Source organism: Molossus molossus, unplaced genomic scaffold (genome assembly GCF_014108415.1).
Source record: "Molossus molossus isolate mMolMol1 unplaced genomic scaffold, mMolMol1.p scaffold_m16_p_11, whole genome shotgun sequence".
Lineage (NCBI taxonomy): Eukaryota > Metazoa > Chordata > Mammalia > Chiroptera > Molossidae > Molossus > Molossus molossus.
In genome coordinates, this window is record NW_023425346.1 from 106245562 (window position 1) to 106270174 (window position 24613).

At 61.7% G+C, this 24613-nt stretch overlaps 1 protein-coding gene across 1 annotated transcript in view; it reads right to left on the minus strand.

The window, feature by feature from the left end:
• HDAC4 (histone deacetylase 4) overlaps positions 1–24613 on the minus strand; it is a 208652-nt gene that overhangs the window by 78177 nt on the left and 105862 nt on the right. Inside the window, exon 6 of the mRNA XM_036254080.1 lies at positions 4887–5131. Coding sequence (XP_036109973.1) covers positions 4887–5131 — 245 coding nt within the window. The remainder of the gene's footprint in view (positions 1–4886; positions 5132–24613) is intronic.

Genomic DNA, 24613 nt, shown 5'->3' on the forward strand with positions numbered 1-24613 from the left:
ATGAACTTGCTGCAACTTCCAGGAAGCTCCAGCCCAGGTCTGGAGGGCTCCAGGGAGATTCTGCAGTTCCCCTGGGAGAGTGAGGGACCCGCTGGCATGAAAGACTAACGCACGTGCCCGGGTCCTGCCAGCAGCCGCGTGGCACCAGCACGGGGCAGAGGGAGCGCTGAGACGCTCATGGGTGAGGAGGCCCTGGCGACACCTCTACCCATCCGGAAAGCTCTGATTCGCGAGTGAGGACAGGACGAGCACATGCTGCTGCGTGTGGGCAGAGAGACAGCCCAGGACCAAGGGAAATGACACCCCTGATCTGTGAAGAGCACTCCTACACCCACCAGAAACAACCAGCCCGGCAACAAGGACAGCGAAGAAAAGGATCATCAGTAGGAAAGTGCAGACAACCGAGGGGACATGGACACACCTGACACGGGAGCAATGGGGACAAGTCCAGCTAAGGCCTTTACCCCGCAGGCACAGGCATCCGCTCCTACAGGCTGTGGGTGCAAGGGAGGGTGCCTGGGCAGTGCCCAGCACCAACGGCCCCCGCCGGGACTACTCACTAAGGGCCGCCTGTCGTGATTACTGCTGCTTTGCTAGTTTGTCCACAAAGTAAGCAAAGTGTGTGTGTGTGTGTGTGTGAGAGAGAGAGAGAGAGAGAGAGAGGAAGAAGGGCAGACGCATGGACACTAAGGGCTAGTACAGGTTTTAGAGATAAAGGTGGGTAACAAAAGCCATGGAAAGGTACTTATCTTGGGTCAGCAATGCTCTTCCTACTTTGTCTAGAACCAGGAAGACAAAAACGCGAAAAACTGAAAACAATCTTAATGTCCCACTACTGAGCTGTTGGTGCTGGTTTAAGCGTGGCTCCGGGTGAGACGACAATGAACCAGCAGAATCAGCTCTGCAGGGCACGCCGCATCTAGGGAATGCCCACAGCAGGGGGTTAAACGCAGCGGGCGGGCCCTGCTCCGCCGGCCAGGCAGAGCGCAGGCCTCACAGAAGCCCGGCCCTCACTACGGCCCAGGCCCAGCTCCGAGGTCCAGCCATCACGCTCAGGCCTTCGCCATCAGAGATTCACGACGGCGAGAAACTCCTTGCGCGAGTGGCTGGCCTGGGCCCTGGGCCCTCCTCCCACTCACGCTCAGGCCACCTATCAGTGGGCTGTCCCTTGAAGCGTGCAGTGAATTCACCATCTGGGGCGCTGTGGGGAGGTCCGTGGGAACAGTCCTGAAAGCTAGTGGCTAAAGAGAAGGGCCGACATCTGGGTGAGCGTAGCTGACGGAACACAGGCCCGCCCTGCGCAGCTGCCCGAGCGCACTGACGGGGCAGAAGAGCGTGTTCAGGAGACACGGACCACAGCAGAAAGGGCTGGGCCGCAGCACCAGTGAGGGCAAGAGATGCCCCAACAGAGAAGGCTGTGCTGCCACCACAGAAATGAGACTGCTCCCTGTGCACCTGGCATTAGTGTCAACACCCCTGCCCACTAAACGCGCCACGTGCATCCCTCAGTGGAGCTAAATGCCTGACCAACACAACACACCAGCACCTGCAGACGCGTCACAGACATCGCTGCTGGCGCAGGGAGGCACCCGCCCGGGCAGAAGCAATGAGAAGGCGGCCGAGAAGGCGGCCAAGACGGCGACCTGTCTTGCACTGGGGGCTTCCAGGGTCCTGTGCCCCTTCTTCCTTGTGTGCACCTGGTCCTGGCACAGGCAGTGCTGCCCTGGCCCCGTCCCCTCTGGATCAGAGCGAGGCCCTCCTGGGTGTGCGTCTGGCGCTGTGTGCTGCATGCGCCCAGTGCAGCTCCCGGGGGTGCATTCGCATAGGATTCTCACATGGCTGTGAGACCTGCTGCAGCCAGCGAGGCGACAGCATCCTAGACTGAAAACTCCCTTCCCCTGCTGAGCCTGGAACTCTGAACCAGCCAAGGCCTGGCCCCACAGCCCTCCCACCGCCAGGGACTGAGCAGTCAGGGCAGCCAGCTGCGGGCCAAGGAAAGCCCACACCTGAAGAGCAGCTCAAACACCACGCAAACACGACGACGGCTGTGGTCGGTGCTGGGTTTCGGGCTGCTTGCTGTGCGGCCAGAGGGAACCGGGACCCCCTGCCGCAGCCTCTCGGTCCTATGAAGTGGTGGCCATCACCACTCACGCAGGAAGGACCTTGTAGGGCTCCGATGTGAAAGTTGTTTTCCCCTTCGTGTGAAATGAGTATTTAAATGAGTGATCCTGACCTGACGATGTAACAAATTCCACATGCCGGGAAAGAAAGCATGACGTGACTGTGTCATCATGCTCAGGAGTGGCCGCTGACACCACGGCCACCCCTCCAGTGAGCGGCCAGTGCGAGGAGCGCTGAGCCTCGGGCTGCGGGGCTGGCGTGTATGGAGAGGGCCCCAAGCCACCGGGAGCGAAGAAATGCTTCACTCCAGGGAAACCCCAGAGCTCCATCAGGAAGGGCACGCGGTCACTGTGTGCTGGTGTGAGCCACGAGACGGACACGGAGAGACTGAATAGGTCTCTTGGCAGACTGAGGGCTGCGTGTGTGTGGCCCGGAGGAGTGCGGTGCGCCGCGTGGGGAGGGGCAGGAGCGCAGGGCTTCCCTCAGTGGGAACTGGCTCCCTGGCGGCTCGGCTCCCTGCGAGAGGAAGCCGGCTGCCTAAACAGGGACGCGGCCTGACCAGGGCTGGGGTCTGGGAATCCGGGAGGGACGGCAGGGGGGCAGCTGTGTTGGCTAACCTCACATCACTTTCGATCTGAAACACTAAAAACATCTATTTCTTTGATAAATGTGCATGCAGCCACCCCCAAAGCAGATCTAGAGAACAGTCTAACCATCTGCGCCGTCGCAGTTGACCAGAGTTAACCATTTCTGGGCACAAGCACTGCCACGTCCTGCCTCGGGCACTGCTCACTGGGACCCCATTCTGGGCAGGACAAAAGCAGACGTGTGGACCTGAACCAGCCTGACTCGCAGAGACGGTCAAGGTCGCGGGCAGTGCTGAGCACCGAGACCTCGTTAGAAACCTGCACCCGACATGAACAATTTGGTATGTTATAAAAATGATTCCTTCCTTATTTACAAGTTTCTATTCAAACTCACTGCTGATCAGATGACACCATTAGGCTGTGTGCTCAAGCAATCCGTCTGGCAAACACTGCTGCCGAATGCCACTGACAGTCTGATAGCTTATGAGAAGTTTAAGTCATCAAACAAAAGCCGGCTGATGTGACGATACAATTACAAAATTTAAAAGGCTTTTATGATCTCCATTTTAAATAAAGAGGCAAATGATCACAATGCAGCAGCATGTAACCTTGAGGTTCTCCCTGCGTGTGGAGAGCCGGGCCTGAGCTCTCCTGGTGACACCACGTGAGGCGCCCCGACCACCAGGCCACCCCGCACAGGCTGACATGAGTGCTCAGGAAGGACCCTGTTCCGTCTCCATGGCAGCAACACAAACTCCCGAAGGGCCAGTGCAGACAGAATCGGGGTCAGCGAAGCTAGACCCACCACAGGTGGAGGGCCCAGGCCGGCGGAAGGCAGGCCCACGTGGCCTGTGTGGCAGCACCCACCGCCCTGGGGTCTTGATGCTTCCCGATGCCTGAGGACCTCACATACATGGAGTCTGTTAATTTCTCAATATCTCATTTTTTCTACAAGCTACACATTCAACTGACTCGTACATGACATGGACTCTACCAGCAGATTGAGGCAGGAGAAGGTGCGTCACTTCCAAGTTGAGGCCACAGAAGACACCGAGGCTCCCACCGTGGTGGCCGGCATCATCACTCTGGGAGGCCCGCTGCGAGAGGGCCCACGTGACCGGACCCAGCCTCCCGCCCAGAACCACATGTGAGCTTGGATGTGGATCCCGTGGCCCCGAGTGCCAGCTCGACCACACCCTTGGGAGAGCCTGAGGCCCGACTGCCCGCTGAGTTGTTCCCGGGCCCCCGACCCGCACAGCTAGGGGCCAGCACACATCTGCGGGCGCAGGCTGCTAGGTTTTGGGGTGACTTGTTACACGGCAATAACGACTTATAACCTGGGTCTCTGCCTGAAGGTGGTGCAGAGCTGGTGGCCTACCCACACCCTGCAGCCTGCGCACCACTGGGCAGCGCCGCTCGGTACATTGAGATCAGCACCACGACGGGCCTGCCAGCCACGGCTGTGACTTCGCTACATGTCACTAATCATGCGCCTCTCCCATGTAATAATTTAATTTTATTTTATTATTTTATTTTTTTTCATCCTCACCCGAGGATATTTTTCCATTTTTTGTACAGATAGAGTGGGAGGGAGAGAGAGGAAGGGAGAGAGAGAGAGAGAAACATCGACGTGAAGGGACACATCGAGTGGCTGCCACCCGCACGACCAACCAGGGCCGGGGACAAACTGCAACCGAAGTACGTGCCCTTAGCGGGACCCGAACCCGGGTCTCTCCGGACTGCAGGTCGACGCTCTAACTGCTGAGCCAAACTGGCCAGGGCTCCCATGTATTAATTTTAAAATCTGGGATCCAATTAGACATTTATAGAAAGTACCCCTCCAAAAGATCTATGTTAGTTTTTCTTATCTCACTGCAATGCAAGAACACCGTCTCCTCCCGGTTAAGAAAGGTCAGTGGGATGAAAGCAGACATCGGGAGCTGGTCGCTCCTCCTGCGGGTGCGTCTCCTGCTCCAGGATGTGCACCTCCAGGGGGACTGAGGTGGGACGTGTCCTCCCTGCCTTCAGTATGTCCTGCCCTGGGGTTGCAGACACAGCTCTGGCCGCACACTGCACCCGCCCACTTTACTCAGGCAGCAGGGGAGGCCCCTGCCCGGGAGGCCAGCAGTGCGGCTGGTGGCAGGGTGGCGCTCAGCGCGAAGCTGCGCCGGGACCCACCTGGATGTGCTCGTGCAGCTGGGCCTCATGCTGCCGCGACAGCTGCTCGTGCTGCCTCTGGAACTCGGCGATGAGGAGCTGCCTCTGCAGCTGCTGCTTCTGCTTGAGCGCCAGGAGCTCCTGCTGCAGCTGCTGCTCCCGGACGGCGGGCTCTGTCCCGGGCAGTGAGAACGGGCGGTCCAGGCGCAAGTCCATGGGCACTGCTGAGGGCGCCACCTGCAAAGGCAGGGCCGAGGCCACGTCCACTGCAGAGAGAGCACAGCACAGAGCGTGGTCACTGCAGGCCACAGCACCCTCCTCCCAGGCTGCCGACTCCTCTCCCACCCAGGCCCCGGGAAGCAGCAAGGGTCCCGGCATGCAGGACAGTTTACATCTCGGACACCTTTCCCCGACTCCTGCCCAGCAGGCTCACAGCGCAGGACTTGGTGGCCTCCGCAGGGATCCACTCCTCAGGTGCAAAACTCCCAGGCTCAGCCAGGGCCAGACCAGGACACAGGCGCACGCACGCTCCCTGCCCCCCTCCCAGCGGCCAGCCCTCCCCGAGGCCACTGCAGGCCTATCGCCTTTCCCGACAGCACGTTTGACAGTCACAAAGAGGGAAGGGAAAGAAGACTCTGGAGAGGATCAAACAGCACTAAGGAGGGCGGCGTGCTCTCCCTCCTCCTCAGTCACTGCAGAGCTGTGCGCCCGAGCCACGGAACAGTGTGTGCCACAGAGTGGTCCAGAGAGGCGCTCAGGACAAGGGCCCGTTTCCATGGCAAAGCGAGCGCCCTCTCAGCAACATGTTTACCCGCTGTAGCCCAGGGAGCGCCTCCCAGCTGGCCTGCACAGAGCCCGGTCTTCCCGGCTCACGTCGGCCGAGGACAGCACCAGTGATCGGGATTAGAAATAGCAGCGGAATCGATCTTAATGCCGACAAATCAATACCAAGTTAAAGCGAGAAAAGGAACGCGAGAAGAAAGTAAGTTTCCAGTTCTGGACATCACCAGACAGCCCGCTGCGGGAGCTCCTGCCGGGACGGGCTCGCACTGCGGCCCCGGGCCCTCCGTGGGGGCGCTCAGAGAGCGGCGGCCGCCCCCTGGGCTCCGCTCATAGAGCCCCCAGAGGAGCTGAGGGGAGAGCCTAGCACAGAGGCCACGGCTCCCTGTCCCTTCCAGAAAGGTCCCCCCACAATCTGCTCCAGGCCCGTCTCTTCATCAGCTAACAAGCAGCAGACTGGGGGCCAGGGCAGGAGACGGGTGCTTTGCCCTGCAAGGATCGCAAGACTCAGCAGGGAGCCCCGGCTCACCAGCCCAGGGCCACCAAGGACCGGCTGCCTCCCCTCAGGGCCACGTCTGCCTGGACCCTCACTCAGCACAGGCCACGCTGTGCACATGACCTGGTCCCAGAGTCTGCCTGGAGGTGGCTGACACCCCCACCCATGCAGGGGACCTCACCGCCAGGCCACGGAGCCCTCTGGTCACAACAGTTCCTGAGGGATCCTGAGCTCCCAGCCCCACAGCCCACAGGTTCTGATAAAAGAACCCACACGTGTAACCACCCCCTTAGCACGAACATATCTCTGTCACTGCCCAGGTGGCAGGCCCCACGCTGGCCGTTCCGACAAGGCTACTGTGCGGAGGCGACGCAGGCACTGTGCCCGGGGCCTTGCCGTCCTGATGGACGTGTCGCGGCTGCAGCGTCCAGACGCTGCTGGGACGAAGTGCGGCCAGGACACGCTCCCTCGGCCCTGCCCACCCAGAGCCTGGAGCAGCTGCACACAGGGCACGAAGAAGAGACAGGGCTGCCCAAGGGCGGCCGGCAAGGTTCCTACTTTCAATTATTCTAAGAAACTACCCAGCCCTGGCTGTCCAGCTCAGCGATCAGAGGGTCGGCCTGCGGACCAGAGTCGCAGGTTGGATTCCAGGCAAGGGCAGGTACCTTGGGTGCGGCGCGGCCCCAGCCCTGGTCGAGGTCGTGTGGGAGGCAGCCAGTCGATGTCTCTCTCACACGGATGTTTCTCTCCCTCCCCCCCGCTCTATCTGAAGATAAATGAAAAATGTCCTCGGTGAGGAGTAAAACAAAAGAAAGAAACTACTCAATCTCCTTTCTTTTAAGCACTGACAAAAAGGGGTAAACACCAGATGACTGTTTCCCTTCTGTCCCCCAAATTGGTGAAGTGTAACCCCAACTTCTAAAACGTACGCATTTTTGTCTGATCGGGTATTGAGCTTGACCGATCAAGAGCTTCTCATTTGATCTTTACGTGAGAAAATTCTCCACAAGTGAAGAGTGTTTCCGTGAAAAGGCCAGGGAACAGCGGTATGCATCCTACCCACCCCACTACAAAAAGCTCAGAAAACGGGCTTTCATTAATTACCTTGCTTCTTGATCATTTTTATTATAAAAATACAGCGAACTGGTCAAGCTGGGTGAGCAGCAGCAGTGATGCTGAAGCCCGTCCTCCTGTGGGCTGCAGGCGTCCCCTTGGGGAGCGCTGTGACGGGCAGGGGGGCAGGGCGCCAGCTCAGACAGGGCCACGCGTCTGCGGTGTCATCCCGCTGACACCTATGGGCAGTGCCGCGTGCACACCAGGCCTCACGGCCGTGCCTAACCAGGCTTCGTGGGCTCCCTCTGCACCCAGATGCGACTCGAGAGCTGTCCTCCATGGACCTGCTGACCTGCCCGCTACCTCACAGAGGACAGGGGGGTCTCCCTTTGCTTTCAAAGGACAGCCTGACCCTGCCTCTCTGGGCGGCACACACGGCCGCGGCCCACGGAGGACGTCCGAGTCTATGTCAGAGTGAGAGTGGCCGACGGTCTCGCTCGCGCTCTGCTTGCTGAGCAAAGCACTGCGGCTGTGGCTTCAGTGAGCAACCAGAGAATCAGTGGGTCACCGCGGCGCCTGCATTTGGTGAGCGGTGTCCCCGTGGTAGCCCCCTCAGAAGACCCACCAAGGGGACCTGGGGCCTCAGGCGGCAGCAAGGCCACCGTGCAGAGGCCAGGCCCGGGCCCCTCACTGCAGCGCGTCCTTCCCCGTCTAGCTCTGCACAGGGGGCAGGGGACCGTCCGGAATGCCCAGCAGCTCATCTCTCAGAACTGAGCACACCCTGGCCGGTGTGGCTCAGCGGGCTGAGCACTGTCCCATACACTGAAAGGGCACATGTCCCGGCTATAGGTCTGATCCCTGGTGGAGCATGTGGAAGGTGGGCTCACATTAATGTCAGTTTCTCTCTCTCTCACCCCCCCTTTAAAAAAACAACATAAAAACTTTGAAGGGGTGGTTTTCCTGAACTCAAACCTGTGCTGGCACATGCCCACGTGCCCCTCTGCGCAGTGTGCAGGCCACCTGCAGAGCTCAGATCCCGCCTTGTGGACCCCCGGGGGGTCCGGCAGTGTGGGGAGGCTGGGCCTCAGGCAGAGGGCGGAGCAGCCGCTCAGGTGGCCTCTGCCGTGACGACACAGACAAGCAGGGCACACCCATCAATGTGAGCCAAGGTTCGTCCTGTTAAACTTTCCTGGGCCTCCCAGTAGGGGGTCCCAGGGAACCGTCTAAGGACACCCTCCCTGGCAGCCGTCAGTCCTTCCGCAGACACCGAAGAGTGACGGCGAGGTGAGCAGTGTGCCCAGGTGGCTGGCCTGCAAAGGAACCTCCCCGCGCCCAGAGGGGACAGGGTGGGGTGTGGAGGTGCCTCGCTGGAGCAGAGCGTCCTCAGCGGACGTCCTCACTGTTCTGACTGCGGCAGTTTCTCCACATTTGCTAACTGTTAGGAAGGAACGGAAGTCCTGCCTCGGCCTACCTTTCTGAGGTATCACAAAAAACTTCTCTCTCCTGCTACAGAAAGTTAAAGGCAGAGCAGAGAATGAAAAGGCGAACATTACCTCTCAGACACACCCAAACCAGCTCCTGTGCCACGCAGACACCAGGCTCCAGGGCTGCCTGCTCGCCCCAGCGCGCCCACACCGACACGCCAGGTGGGGGAGCGGTGCGCTGTCCCGGCCCTGCCCTGCACCCCGGTACCGGGAGAAGTCACAATCCCCGTTCACCCCAGTCTCCAGCGGATGCGTCAGATATGACTGGCAGTGATTCAGGACCAGAAACTATGTGAAACGCCATGAGTTCCCAGCAGAAGCTGCTGGTGCCTTTGACCCAGAGCCGAAGAAAACAATAGCCCTTCTCTGCTGAAGAATGCAGCTGCGCAGAAGCCCGCACGTCCAGGGCTGCTTGTGGTGGGGCAGAAGCTGCCTCTGTGGACTGCGCCCCGGAGACATGCGGACACAATCAGGCTGCTGACGTCAGCAGAAGCACAAAGAGCGTGTTCAGAGCCCGCGGGCAACGCAGCCTGCATCGCGCACCCAAGCTGTCCCTCACGGAGGAGATCTGGGTCTCTTTATAGTAGGGATCACAAAGACGGTCACTGTCCTGTCCCGTCCGTGGGCAGCCCTGTCCCTGCACCGCGCCAGGCCACCGCCGAGACGGGACACAGAGGGGCACTATTCCCCAGAGAGCACGGCGAAGTTCAGGGTCTACGCGAGGAAGAAGGACTCATTCAAATCCCGGGGGGGCACCGATGCCTCAACTACGTGACCACCATTTCCTCTCACTGACATTTCGCCTGTGGCGGGGGTGGGGGGACGCACGGGTGCAGGGGGAGGAAGAGGAGGACAGGGTGAATGAGACGTGCCCAACTGACCCGCAGCACGTCCACACCCTGAAGAGCACGTGCTGGGACCGCAGAGTGATGATGAAGGCCGCGCGCCCTGCACATGGCGCCACCCCACACTCAGGCAGGCAGCCGCCTCTTCACGGCCTGAGCCCAGCGCTGCCCACGGCGGCAGTGGGCACAGGCGGGACGCTGCAGTGACAGTGCGTCCCGGGCCAGGTGAGACCTGAGCCCCGCCTGCCCAGTCTCCAGGGCAGTGGACCCACCAAGGGCCCCCCCACTGTGGCATCTGGCAGGGCGGTCACTGGGTGAGGACAAGGCCCTGCGCTCCCGCTTCGTGTCCACGGTGCCTGCCTCCTGTCCCCAGCTGTGAGCCACACAGAGGCCCGTGAGAAACGTGTCCCCGGGGGAGTGGGGCTGTGGGGACACAGGACGATGTGGTCCGGACAGGTCAGCAGCAAACAAGAGTCGGGCAGGCTCACAGGCACAGAGCACAGGCAGCCTTGGGGGCCAGCCCTGCTTCTAACACCTGCCTGAAACCCAGGGGCTTGGCTCTGCCGGGGCCCAGGGCCTCCGGCTCGATGGCTCGGCCTCCTCATCCTCTAGGAAGTCCCTTGTCTCTGTCCTTGAGTAGGTCACCGGGCTGCTTTGGCCCACTCATCTTTCTCGGTCCACTCTCATGCTGCGGGAACTCAGGCGCCGTCTGTGCCTGGGAGAGGGAGCACGGAGGCCCGAGTGCCCGGAAGTGCACCGTCTCCCGTGCTGCCCCTCGGCTGGCCAGGGCTCGCGCTCAGGGCTGCGCCTCCCTCGGGCGGAAGGCCCTGCTCTCGCCTTGTCCCCAGCCCGAGCACCTCTCACGCCACCCTTCCTCCGTCACGATGACCTGTCTTCTTTAACCCCGGGCACTCCCAGGTTTTCGTGGGACTCCCAGGTTTTCTCTGCACAGCAGGCCCTCCTCTTGCTTCGCCTGTTGTCCCGGCTGGGGCCTGGGTGGGTGCTGGGGTGGAGTGAGCCACGAACTCCCGTGGAAGCTGCCGGTCGAGTGGGAGCCCATGCTGGGCTTCAGCGGCGGCTGAGGGAGCCGACACAGGCCAGGGCCTCCTGCTCAGGCAGACACACGTCCCCCGAGGGGCGTCTCCCACCTCCGCCGGGGCAAGGCTGGGACTTCAGCTTACGGGGTCCCCGCACTCAGCCACCATCACTGCTCTTTCACAGGCCGCGCCCCCCACTGGCTGTCCCCAGGCTGGGATCTGACTGTCTTCTCCAGTGAAAGCACCTACGGCCGGCCGGCCGGCCGGCAGCTGGTGGGGCTCCATCGCCCAGAGCAGTGGGGCAGGCGGCCAGGGCCCAGCTGCGTCTGCTTCTAACCCCTCCTGCGGGCCACCCTCCTGCTCTGAGGAGGCCGCACTGACCCAGGGCCTGGGCGCCGCCTCGCTGGTGGTTGGCATTCTCTGGCCACGCCAGTGTGATGTAGGCTCTGCCTTCCGACTTCCCGGCTGTGGTTGATGCTGCTTCTTCCATTCTCATCTTTGTGACTTTATGACTCTTCTCTGGAATATATACTTTTATTTTTTTATGGAAAATTTCAAAAATACACAGCGGCAGAGAGAACAGCATAACTGACTGCCGTGGATCCATCACCTAGTTCTAGGGACTGTGCCCAGCCAGTCTCCGGCCCCGCCCCCGGCCCCTTCCAGGCCGTGCTCCGCAGACCAACCGTCACAGCATGGTCCCCACACGTGTTCACTTAGGTCCGGCTCTCTGGATGAACCCTTTCAAAAACATAACAAATACCATTGACAGACGCAAATAAACAAACAATTCCGTGATGTTATCAAAATGGCAGGAAGTGTTCCTATTTTTTAGAGACCCTCACGAATGATTTTTAAACTTCATTCAAATAAAGATCCAAACAATGTCTATGCGCTGCAGCCGGCTCACCTCTCAGATTCTCTCACCCTCCCTTCTCGCCTGCCCTGCACCCCTCCAATGTGGCCGCAGACCCCGGTCACCGCATGCAGTCGGCACCTGGGGAGCAGCGGGCTCCCTGTCCCAACGTCCTGTAAGCGCCAGGGGTCTGGAGGCCAGGCCAGTTCCGGCTTGATTCCCGGCAGGACCAGCCCGGAGGCTCTGCGCCGGCCCAGGGGCCCGTCCGCAGGCTTCTCCTGTGCTGCCCGCCACCCCTCTTCCGGTCAGCCCGCGTTCCCGCACTGCGGGAGGTCCCCACCTTTCTCAGGTAGCAGCCTCGGGAGGAGGGGGGGCAAGGGCTGGACTCTCCTGCCGCCTCGGACCCTCACGCGGCAGGGAGCCTTCCTCCCAGAACGGCCCCCAGTGGGACCAGTGCGCAGGGCCGCAGTCTGGGTGCTGGGAGGGCCCTGCTTCCGCCGTGCGCCTTCACCGGAGCCTCAGTGCAGTCAGGGGAGAGCAGAGCTGCAGCCAGGCGTCCGCGCTGCACCTCGCAGAGAGACCCCGAGTGCTCTGCTCACTGAAGTGTCAGTGGGGAGACCGAGCAGCCACGTCAGGTTGTACTCAAACTACTGCCTCCCAGGCACTGTCGCATGCCCCAGAGGAGGTCCTGCCTGAACCACCGTCACGCTGCTGCACACGTGCGGAGGGGCGAGGAGGGTCCTCGTGCTCCTCCGCGTGAAACAGAACCTGATTCTCCGGGAATGTCAGTGACTCCAGTGGCCCCACCGTGGCCTCGTTTGTCAGTGAGCACACATCCTCTCTCTGCCTATTCCCACGTGGATATGCGATGCCAAGGACACAGGCTCACGGAAACCATTCACCCTCATTTTAATTATCCTTGAAAAGTAAGAATAAAAATGATTACGGCACAAGAAAAGGCAGTTTCGCTTTACCCTGTTTTCAACTGAGACAACACAAATACATATATAGTTGACCACAGCCTTCGGGAAGGTGTCACCTGCGCGGGGCAGGGAGAGGCCTGTTAGCCGCCGTGTAAAGGGCCCTCGGCGTCCCGTGCACAGTGCAGAGACCCCGCAGCAGCAGCCTTCAGTCCCAGGCTCACCCCACGTGTCTGCCTTCCACACGGGAAGGGAGTGGACTGGTGCCCAAGCCAGCGCTCCGTGTGGCAGGCGGCAGGCGGCACTCCGCCCTCTGCACCCCCCACGCTGCTGCCGGGCATTGTGCAGGTCCTGTGGCTGCGCTGAGCCTGGCCTCGCTCCCCCAGTGCTCCTTCACGTAATGTACGAAACAAAGGCCCCGCAAGACGGTGAGGCACAGCTGTGCCCGTGTGACAGGTGGGGAAACACGCACTGAGTCTGAGCAGTTTGCCCAGGTCACCCAGCAGATGCAATGGCCCGGAACCGGGCGCCGGGCACCTCGCCACGCTGCCGTGGGTGCTGGTGGGCTCCAGCAGATGCAATGGCCCGGAACCGGGCGCCGGGCACCTTGCCACGCTGCCGTGGGTGCTGGTGGGCTCCAGCAGATGCAATGGCCCGGAACCGGGCGCCAGGCACCTCGCCACGCTGCCGTGGGTGCTGGTGGGCTCCAGCAGATGCAATGGCCCGGAACCGGGCGCCGGGCACCTCGCCACGCTGCCGTGGGTGCTGGTGGGCTCCAGCAGATGCAGTGGCCCGGAACCGGGAGCCGGGCACCTCGCCACGCTGCCGTGGGTGCTGGTGGGCTCCAGCAGATGCAATGGCCCGGAACCGGGCGCCAGGCACCTCGCCACGCTGCCGTGGGTGCTGGTGGGCTCCAGCAGATGCAATGGCCCGGAACCGGGCGCCGGGCACCTCGCCACGCTGCCGTGGGTGCTGGTGGGCTCCAGCAGATGCAATGGCCCGGAACCGGGCGCCGGGCACCTCGCCACGCTGCCGTGGGTGCTGGTGGGCTCCAGCAGATGCAGTGGCCCGGAACCGGGCGCCGGGCACCTCGCCACGCTGCCATGGGTGCTGGTGGGCTCCAGCAGATGCAGTGGCCCGGAACCGGGAGCCGGGCACCTCGCCACGCTGTCGTGGGTGCTGGTTGGCTCCAGCAGATGCAGTGGCCCGGAACCGGGAGCCGGGCACCTCGCCACGCTGCCGTGGGTGCTGGTGGGCTCCAGCAGATGCAGTGGCCCGGAACCGGGAGCCGGGCACCTCGCCACGCTGCCGTGGGTGCTGGTGGGCTCCAGCAGATGCAATGGCCCGGAACCGGGCGCCAGGCACCTCGCCACGCTGCCGTGGGTGCTGGTGGGCTCCAGCAGATGCAATGGCCCGGAAACGGGAGCCGGGCACCTCGCCACGCTGCCGTGGGTGCTGGTGGGCTCCAGCAGAGCTTGTGATCAGTTTCCCTGAAGCTGAGGACCCCTGCCCGAGCTGAAGCTCCAAGTAAACACCCCTGTGAGCACTGTCCAGCAGTGGGCCCGTCTGACCCCTCGCACTCTCCTGCGGCTGTGGCTCTGGTTTCAGTCTGCCCGGGACCGCTGGCCTGCTCGAGTGCCCTGCAGTCAGCGCTCTCCTTGACTCTGCTCCTGGCAGGTCCTGGGCCGGTGCGGCCCCGGGATCAGACCTGCAAGGCTCTGCTCGGGCTGAGGCGAGGCCCTGAAGCGCTGGCCGGCCAGGCTGGGCCTCGCCACCCACCAGCACCCTGAGGAAAGGGTTACAACTGCACCTGAGCCACTGCAGCCCAAGGAGCAGAGCTGGAAAGAAAACCCTGATAACCTCTTTTCACTGCTGAAAACAGGCTGCAATTCACGCCAGGTGCAGGCTTCACCTAAGGCAGCTGGCGCCTCCACTCAACTCCACCCCTGCCCAGACCACACGCTTCCAAAATGTTTCTCCCTGGGGACGTCTGAGATCCGTCAGCACACTAACAGGGCACGGACCTTGGCCTGTTTCGGTCCCCGAGGAGAGGGGCTTCCCACAACTGGTCAGGACTCCCCTCCGCCAAGGAGTCAGCACCGCAGCCGCAGGGCCTGGCACCCCCAGCAGGGAGGGCCGAGTCTGCCCGCAGAGCTGCGATCTCCCAGAACAGGGCGACATGGATGTGCAGGCGTGAACGCCCAGCCGGAGGACGGAACACACACCACGGCCACTGCGACGGGCGCCTGCAGACACCCAGGGCACACGCAGCCCAGGTGGGAGCAGTCGCCCCCGAGGGGCCGCAGAGACAGCCCGCCCGCCCGCCAGCCCGAGGTCTCGAGCCACATAGGGCAGCTCGCTCCAGGCGCCCGAGTCCTACTCCCTACGGCCCTGGCGCGGGGAGGGAGGCTGGCGCTCAGCTGCCAGAGAGGAGCCACGAACCACTTCCTTCCAGCGACAAGGTCCACGTTCTCCACGTGTTCTTCCATCTCTTCAGCAGGTATCGCTGTTAATCTCCTAATGTGCCTAACTGCTAGGTTAAACTCTACCACAGGTGTGTACGTAAGAAAAACCTGGTATGTGCACAAGGACCCACAGGCTTCGGTTCCCTCCGCGGTCTCAGGCACGCACCCTCGCAGACGAGGGACCACTGTGCTGACCGAGGAAGCCGACCCGGCAGAACGGACCCACCCGCGCTGTGGACAGAGTCCGCCCGTGCTGATCAGTGACGGCGAACACGCAGAAAGAAGGCTGCGGAAAGGAGGGTTTCCGAAACCAGTCTGCAGCGGTAAGGAAACAATCTTCCGTCATGGAAATCTCCGATGATACACAGATGAGAGAGGAACAGGGTGAACACCCCTGTGTCCAGCTTGAACAGCTATCAACTTTTTGCCATTTTGTTTTATCTATAAACATCCTTTTTTTTTTTAATTCCATGGAATAAAATAGCTCAACTTTAACTTGGTACAAGGATGGAAACAAGCCACACACTTTTTAAACCAGATCTTTCTCATTAATACTATGGGGCTTGTTTTTAAACGAAAGAGAGGCTAGTTGCAAAGAGTGCAGAGAGGCCCCCAGGGCCCCTCAGCCAGGTCCCAGCAGGGCTTCCTCTTGCGTGGACAGTGGTACATGTGGGGACAGGAGAGCCGCTGTGTCCACGTGTCAGCAGGATTGCTGCACACGTACGACCCCCAGACCTCCCTTTCGGCAGTCCCCCGTGGAGGGCCATCTTCTTGTTACCCGTACTATCTGGTCTGATTCTCTTCAGGGCATATTTTTTCAAAAAGTCCTATTAAATGACAAGCTGAAATGACTGGAGTTATACAGGCTTTTAAGAAACAAAACTTTTCTTAACGAACCATTTAAATACTTTTAACTCAGAGTAATAAGCTGTACACATGACGCAGAAAGCTTCCCTCAGAACCAGGTTCCAGGTCTGATTCCTGAAGCACAGAGGTGTGTCCCCATGGCCGCCTCCTGGGAGCCCCGAGGACCCGCCACACAAGGCACCAGGACGCCACCTGCCCCGGCAGCCCAGCCAGAAACACGGCAACATCGGACAGGTGCTGTCCGCGTGGCGCCCCGTGTGCCCCACTCCTGTGCGCGCTGAACGCCCAGGTCTCCGAAGGGAGCAAAGCCATCCGCACCGCGCACCACGGGACAAACTGTGACGCACGTGTTGGATGCCCCACGCCTGAGCCCAGAACCACCCTTAAAGCTCTTTGGAAAACGCCCTCGCTGTTCCTAACCCTGCCGTGTCCCTAGGAAGCAGGCTGTGTTCTGGAGATACCCGCACACCAGATGGCAACAGCGGTGCTGGAACCCCGGCAGCGCGGAGCTCGGCTTCCACGGAGTGCGCACTCGTGTTCCCAGAAACCGTGAACAGAACCCCCCGCGGTGAAGACTGCTTTACGTCCTCACAAACAGAGGCAGCCACCAAAGATAAACCCAGCCTCCAGAAAGAGGTGACAGGGCGCTCCTGTGGGGCTGCGACCGCACCTTAGAAACAGGGCACCGGCAGCCGGTGCTCCAGCGCAGCGCGAAGGCAGAGTGTGGCAGGAACGCTGCCGCGTCGCTGCCGAGCACCCCATGAGAGCTGTGCTGTGTCACCGGCTGCAGTCCTCAGCCCAGGAAGTGACCCCAAGGTGACGGACCACAGGCGGGAAAGCCCAGGCGGGGGGTCGCTAGCAGCGCGCCAGGGCATGCAGCCAGTGACTGTTAACTCTTGAGCTCAAATTCCATCACACCCCTGAAACACCTGCTCCCACCCCCTGCAGACCCACACCTGGGCCTTGGTGGTGCTCACACCTGCAAGTTCCTGTCTGAAAGCCATTTAATGGCCCTTACTCCATGGATAAAAAGACAATCTAAAAACTAAGGAGAGCCCAGTGGTCTAGGAAGGCACTGTCCTTCCACCTCGGTTACACAAGGTCACTTACGTAACAAAGAACACATTTCAGAACTTCCTTCTTAGCAACCTCCAGACTTCTCCTTATGCATTTTACCTAAGAGCTGGGCCGCAGAGGAAGCTATGTTACTCAACAGTAACAGCTGAAACATTTAAAAATAGAAGGTGTTTCTTCCACTCGGTGGCGAGCAGACGGGCAGCGAAGAGGCCACCCTGCAGCAGCCGCACCACTTGGGGAGCTCGGGAAGGGGGAAGTGGCCGCCTCCTGGCCAGAAACAAGCATTCCACCTGGCTTCCTGGGAACCACCTCGCCCCACGGACCTCGAATGTCCCACAAGGAATGCAGCCTCTTCCACGGCCTGGAGGGTCATGGGGGTGGGGTGGCGAATGCGAAAGCAGTACGTCTAGTGAGGGGCAGGGGCAGGTTCGGACTCAGGGTCTGGAAGACACAGCTGGGACGCTCGTCCAGCGTGCACGGTGCACACTTGGTGAGGCAGCCTCAGGTGCCCCGCGGCCTCCGAGGAGGAAGAAAGGAGGAGCACAGTGCTGGGTGCCCCTGGAGTGGCCCTTTGCTGTTCTCGCTGCACCGCTAGGTGGCCGTCAGCGGCCCAGGGCTGCAGCGCTAAGCTCTCCTCCCTGCTGGACACACACTCACCGCAGAACAGACCGTGTAGGGCACCTCCACTGAGGAGGGACACTGCACGTATGAGTGGGCAGAAGACTAAACAAACGCTGTCTGTAAACATTCTGGCTGTGCATCGAGGTCCGTTCCCTGGCGGATTCCGTTCCACACGGTCTTCAAGCCACCGACTCCCAGTGTAAAGGCCCCGGCCCCTCTCAAGTTGGGGCTCAAGCTTCCAATTGCCTACTGAGCATCGCCAGGGGCGCCCATTTTCAATCCACAGGTTGACACCTGCCCTCTGCTCCCCAAGGCCAGCTTCCTGTTCCCCCCACGGTGCCTGGCAGCTCCGCCTCCACGAGCTCTGAGCCCAAACCCGGAGCCTCGCTGGAGGTCTGTCCCCGTCTCCGAGTCCTCGGACACGTCTAGAATCACAACCGTTCTCACCACGTGGTCTCCCGAGCTGCTGCCAGGCCCCGTCCTTGCCCTGCCTCGTGAGGTCAGCAGTCGGTCTGCGGCACAGGTGGGGGTCACTCCACTCAGACCTGCGGGAGCTCCCCTTCCACTCAAAGACAAGCCTTACTGCTGACGGCGGCCGGCATGTCCTCTGGGCCCAGCCGGAGCCCGAAGCAGTGAACTCCCGTCCCAGGGCCCTCACTCCCCTCCCCTCCCCTGGTGTCTGGGCACCTCGCCCTGCTCCGCGCCTGCAGTTCTTCTCCACGGGCTCCTTCCCGCCCAGGGCCTCCCCCCAGGCCTCCTCCCCCACCCCGGATGTACAATCACCACTCCCGGGCCTCTGCCTGCTCCCTGTCTCAGTTCACTCACTGTCCCCTCCCCCACAAGGCAAGGATGTTTCATTCCTAGGTCTGTGTGTGCCAAGGACAGGACGGGCACCAGAGGCCCAACTGCCACTGAGGACTGAGCGAGCGAGGACGGAGCGAGCGAGGACGAGCGAGGATGAGTGAGGACGGAGTGAGCGAGGACAGGGCGAGGACGAGTGAGCGAGGACGAGTGAGCGAGGACAGGGCGAGGACGAGTGAGCGAGGACGGAGCGAGCGAGGACGAGTGAGGACGGAGTGAGCGAGGACGAGCGAGGACGAGTGAGGACGGAGTGAGCGAGGACGAGCGAGGACGAGCGAGGACGAGTGAGGACGGAGTGAGCGAGGACGAGTGAGGACGGAGTGAGCGAGGACAGGGCGAGGACGAGTGAGGACGGAGCGAGCGAGGACGAGCGAGGACGAGTGAGGACGGAGCGAGCGAGGACGAGCGAGGACGAGTGAGCGAGGACAAGTGAGGACGAGTGAGCGAGGACAGGGCGAGGACGAGTGAGGACGAGTGAGCGAGGACAGGGCGAGGACGAGTGAGGACGGAGCGAGCGAGGACGAGTGAGGACGAGTGAGCGAGGACAGGGCGAGGACGAGTGAGGACGAGTGAGCGAGGACGAGCGAGGACGAGTGAGCGAGGACAAGTGAGGACGAGTGAGCGAGGACAAGTGAGGACGAGTGAGCGAGGACAGGGCGAGGACGAGTGAACGAGGACAGGGCGAGCGAGTGACCACGTGAAGGCCTAGTGAGTGAGGCCTGAGTGAGCGCATGACCGACCTAGCCTGATGGACACTCATTTAAGATCGCAGGACCCACCCCTACAAGAATGCCTTCTGTCCTCTGTTGTTTTCTCTCCACAACTCTTATCACCTTCTCACATCTGATGTCCTGCGTCACTGACCCCCACACGTGTGAATTAACGCGCACACTTAGGACTCAGCTCTCTCCAGCACATGAAGAAGATTCATAAAAAATGGCTACAGAGCAAGTCTCAACAAAATTCAAAGGCTTAGCCATTTCCAACATAATACAATAAACTGTAAGTCGACAATAGGATTACTTGAAAAACCTCATATCTTCAGATAAAAAACACTTTTAAATATTTCATTTTTTCAAAAAAGGACCATCACACAAACTTAAAGAGGCTACAGAACAAACCTATAAATTAGAACTCGATCCTACAAGTGATCCAAAGCAGCTGCACTTGCGAAACGGTGCACAGAGCTCACTAGCACATCGGACAGGAAACGTGGAAATGCGGGCGCTGTGTTCGAATCTAGCTCAAATTGAGAGCCAGACCGCTGGCTCGCCTGGGAGAGCAGCGACAAGGACAAGAACAAACGAGGCGGAAAGTGAGGGGCAGTGCCGCAGAGGCAGGGCCGGTTCTCTGAGTTAACAACACAACGCCGGACAGGCCTGGCAGAGGCTCCCTGTCCCCACCACCCCAGAGCTGCGTGCCCCACGCCTGGAGAAGGGGCTGGAGAAACACAGCAGCATGCCGCCGCGCCCCACCCAGGGACCCTTCCCCGAGGCTGGCTGCACAGGGTGCGCAGTGGGCATTTGTGGGACCAAGGAACACCAGCCTCTTCCCCGGGCTTCTTCCTGCCTCTGCTGCCGCCACCCAAGGGCACTGGTGAGACAGTGGGAACCACCGAGGTGACACGGAGGTCCTGGAGTGGGTGCACAGCACGTGGGCCAGAACCCCTGCTGGGAGTCTCCAGAAATGGGAACTGCTCCCTAAAAGACAGCATTTTATCCTCCTAGATGGGGATTTGTGGACAGGACTGAAGCGTCCCGTGACATTAAGGTGCGACCACAGGAAACAAAAACCGTCTCAGCCTGACAGTAACAAGAGGACGGACGGCAGTCAGCCTCTCCCCACGCTGGCTCGGTGCACATTTAGACCTTGTTTCTGGGCACCCTGCCTGCAGGTGCAACACCCTCTGCACACACGGCACGCCCAGCGCAGCCAAGTGCAGAGCGCAAGGCTGGTCGTGCAAGAGGACAGAGACAAAGGCACTCTCCCGGCGGCTGGGGCCCCGCCGCCGCCCACCACATCGCTCACACACCTGTCATCTGGGCACCTGTGACGCAGACAGAGCACAGCGCTGACTTGGAAAGCGCTCTTCCCTCCGCCTAGTGACCACACAGCATGCCCCACGAGGACACGGGAGGGCCTGCGTGCCAGACCTCGGGGTCACTGCCCTGCAGCCACGTGTCCTGTAACAGGGAGACTCGGCCTGTTTCCGGCTCACCAGAGCACGGGGAGACATCAGTCACCGGCCACTGAAGGCCCACTGCGACATAGCCAGTGCGGGTCTGCTTCCCGATGCTCGCTCCCTTTCCCAGGGCCACGTGCTTAGAAGAGCTTCACAGCTCAGCGGCCGGGCAACACCACAGAATGTGACGGAACGGCTCGTGCTGGTCAAACGCCCCGGACAATCTGATTTCCACCTGGAGGGGGAAGGCCCTTCCCCTCCCTCACTCGGGACAAGACAGCACGCTGGGGTCCAGGCCGCCCCGTCACTGGCAGAGGGGCCTCAGCTGGGTGGCAGGCACAGGCAAGGCAGCCTGAACACCACCACGTGTCCCCGCAACCCAGGACCCCTCCAGGACAGCAGGAGGGCTACTGAACAATCACCCACACAGACGCAGAGAACACGTCCTCGAAGTCAGGGAACACGGTGAGAAGCGGGCACGGGCCTCACCGGACGCAGGGAACCGAATCACACCCAGGCCGGGGCAGGCAGGGTCGGGACCCCAGCCCCAGAGACGGAGCCCTGTCCCCTGGAAAGGCAGGGGACTGGCTGCAGTGCTCCAAGGGACACTTCCCTGGGCCTGGTCACATTCACAGTTGCAGGCTGGTGTCCACAGGACAAGCCAGGCAGCAGGTCCCATCGTCATCAGAGGGCAAATGCCACTCACTTCACAACCACGCCGGGGGTCACCACGCCCAGATAAGGACGGGCCGCAGGGGAGCGCTGTGGCACCCAGCAACACACCGTCCCCGCCACTGCAGTCACCTCGGCCCGCTGCTGGCAGGAGGCCTGTGGTGGGACGTGTCGCGTCCAGCAGTGCGTGGCCCTGCACCGGGCAGCAGACGGGCTTCCGGCCTGTGGGCGCACCTGCACGCCTGCGAGCTCCCAGCACAGCAGGGCCGGGCCCGTGAGAGGCCCTCACGCCGCGTGAAGGCGGTAGTTGCCGGGCGTCCCTGCGCTGCCCGGTGTCTGCTCCACTCTAGGCAGGGAGTCCTAAGTGGCGTCACGAAGGGTTCCGGGCTGGCGAGGGGAGGCCGAGCCAGAGGGCACCAGAAACACAAGAGGGTGGAGAGTCGCCTCGGCCAGGACAGCAGCTGCGCTTCCCAGTCGCCTGATGCCAGAAAGACAGCTGGGCTCAGGACAGGCCGCCTGCTAAAGCCACGCCACCAGTCGGAGGCAGGCCAGCCCTGCTGCCCGGGTCTGCTGACCGCCTGGCCACAGCTCAGCTGGGCCTGGCCCTGACCCTTCACTCACAGCTCAAGGATGGGGCGAGGGGGTGGAGCACGCCCCAGTGAGCGGGAGGGGAAGGGGCAGAAAAGCAGACCGCGGTGCTCAGGGGAGGCAGCCGCTGGCGCTGCCAGACAGCACCGCCCAGGGCGCTCGGCCAGGAGGGCGGGGAGGGCGTCTGACAGCGCAGGCCGTGCAAGGTCGCACCTTCACAGACCCTGGGCTCCTGGGCACCGCCCACGAAGCAGGTGGTGACGAAGCCGGCAGAGGACGGTACCCTCTAGTCCAGAGCTGTTCGCGACTAGTTCACCTGTTCCCCAAAGTGACTCGGGCATTTCCAGAAACTCATAAAGCACCCACAGACCGAGCTGCAACTGCACTCGGGTCCCACAGCCACATCTGCTCCAGACTCTGAACCAGCCTGCAGGTCACGGCTGTTCCCAGAGCCCCGCCCCACGCCCCGTGGACCTCGTGGAGGGAAGGGGAATTCTCAGTGCTCCGCTAGGCAGATGGCGCTGTGCTGCACACGCTCAGTGTGCACACGTGCCCTGTGTCCCTGCCCACACCCCCCCACAGCCAGTGCCGGAAGGAAGCTCCTTCCTGAGCGACAGCTCCTTCAGCCAGAAGCAGGTGGCGGCTCGGGAGCCCAGCCGGGCAGCAGCATGAGGAAACCATGGCATGCCCTCTCCCCGCCCACGCTGCCTGGCACTGCAGGGTCCCCCTCAGGAGCCATCAGAGATGGCCACTGCCCTTGACTGTGCCATCCAGGATGCAGCTCAGGCCCCATCCCCAGGGGTCTGTCTGAGGTCACTGACAGCTTCCGGCCCAGGGAGGAGGGTGGCCCAGGATTCCCGAGACCATGGTGCCGTCAGAGCTGCTGGGAGGCCACAGGCTCTAGAGCCAGCGACCCTCAAACAGCTCCTGCTCACACACCCGAAAGGCGTGTCAAGAAACAATAACCCTTTGACAGAGCGGTGGTCCAGCACCCTGTAAGGTTTGGGAACCCACGGCTAAAGCCAAACCTCACTTTTTTAATTAGTTTGGATACGTTTTCTAGAGTGTCTGTAGTGCTTTAAGATTCCACACTTCCCTTTTAACAACGGCCTGTCGCAGAGCTGGAGGGGAAGCCCCGCGCTCGCTGACAGGACACGCGTCACAGGGCACACGTGGAGGGCGACAGGCCAGCCCGTCGGACCCGGCCGCCTGCACGCGGCTTTCCCTGGGCGCAGCCGCCCGAAGCCAGGGCCACTTCCCCTCCTGCGCCAGGGGCAGGCCGTTTCCTGAGGCCTTCTTTCCCCAGAAGCACCCTGGACAGCGGAGATGGGTCCTGCCCACTGCACACCTGCCTGGCAGCCCTGGGACAGGGACACGCCTGGGAGGAGCCTGTGGTCCTCCCAGCAGAGCTGCTGTGGGTCCGCAGTGGCGGACGGCACCCTTGGCGTGGTGCCCAGTTACAGCAGTGCCCGGTGTGTGCCCTGTGTGTGCCCTGCTGCTCCTGAGGCTCTGCCCCGCCCCCGGCTCCGGGACGGCTGGCTTCTCCTGGAGCCCTTCACCCGTCAGGCTGGTGAGCACCTACACTGCCCGCGCCCCGCGGCTCCCGTTCGGTGCTGGAAACCAGCACCCCACACATTCGGTGCGATGTCTCTTTTCTATAATAAACATGGTGACTTTTATAATTAACGAAAAACTCTTACTTAAAAAAAATTACAATGATTCAGAAACAAAGGACTTAACCGACCGTTTTATGTCCCCACACCCAGCACACAGCGCAGGGGGTGTGGGGCCTGACCGTGTCTGCTCCCCCGGGTGACCATCGTCACCTCCTGTCCTGAACCCCGGCATCCCCCACCTGACTGAGCTGAGGACCTGGCTTCCACAGGACACCCACCCAGCCCAATCTGCCCCGGCCCCACTCGGGAGGGGTGATGAGTGGCCCCTGGGAAGAGGAAGGCTGCGGCCCACCATGATGTGCGTCACTGCTTCAAACCCAGGAAGCAAGACGCTCACCTGAAAGACTAGTGATGGGACAGCCGCCGCCATGCAGGTGTAGACACACGGGCACGTCTGCTCCCTCCAGGACAGACGCCTTTGTAGTAAAACGAGGAAAAGCACAATGGGGACCGAGGGGCATCTACACAGAGGTGGGATGGGAAGGGAAGGGAAGGCTGGTCAGCCCCGACCGCGCCGAAGCCCACGCTCTACCTCTGCAGGAGGCTAGGGGACAGCCCACGCCAGGTCTCAGGCCCACGCCAGGTCTCAGCCCACGCCAGCCCTCAGCCCACGCCAGCCCTCAGCCCACGCCAGCCCTCAGCCCACGCCAGGTCTCAGCCCACGCCAGCCCTCAGCCCACGCCAGCCCTCAGCCCACGCCAGCCCTCAGCCCACGCCAGCCCTCAGCCCACGCCAGCCCTCAGCCCACGCCAGCCCTCAGCCCACGCCAGCCCTCAGCCCACGCCAGCCCTCAGCCCACGCCAGGTCTCAGCCCACGCCAGCCCTCAGCCCACGCCAGCCCTCAGCCCACGCCAGGTCTCAGCCCACGCCAGCCCTCAGCCCACGCCAGCCCTCAGCCCACGCCAGCCCTCAGCCCACGCCAGCCCTCAGCCCACGCCAGCCCTCAGCCCACGCCAGCCCTCAGCCCACGCCAGGTCTCAGCGGTGGCTGCCCTGGTGCAGGTTCGCCTGAAGCCCACCTCTTCCAGCTACCTGGACACGACCCGCATTCACCACCTCCTCACAATCTGTCAGCTCCCTGAAAACCTCGCTCCGTCCCACACCTAGGTGGGCACCAGGAAACTGTCTCACAACGTCCAAGTCTCAAGGACTCTGCTGACACAAAGGGACACGGAGAAGCGGAATCGGCACCATCAAGGAGAGGACAGAAGTGGGAGAGCCGGAGAGAGACCAGCACCCTGCAGGACCCGAGCCCAAGCCCGAGCCCGG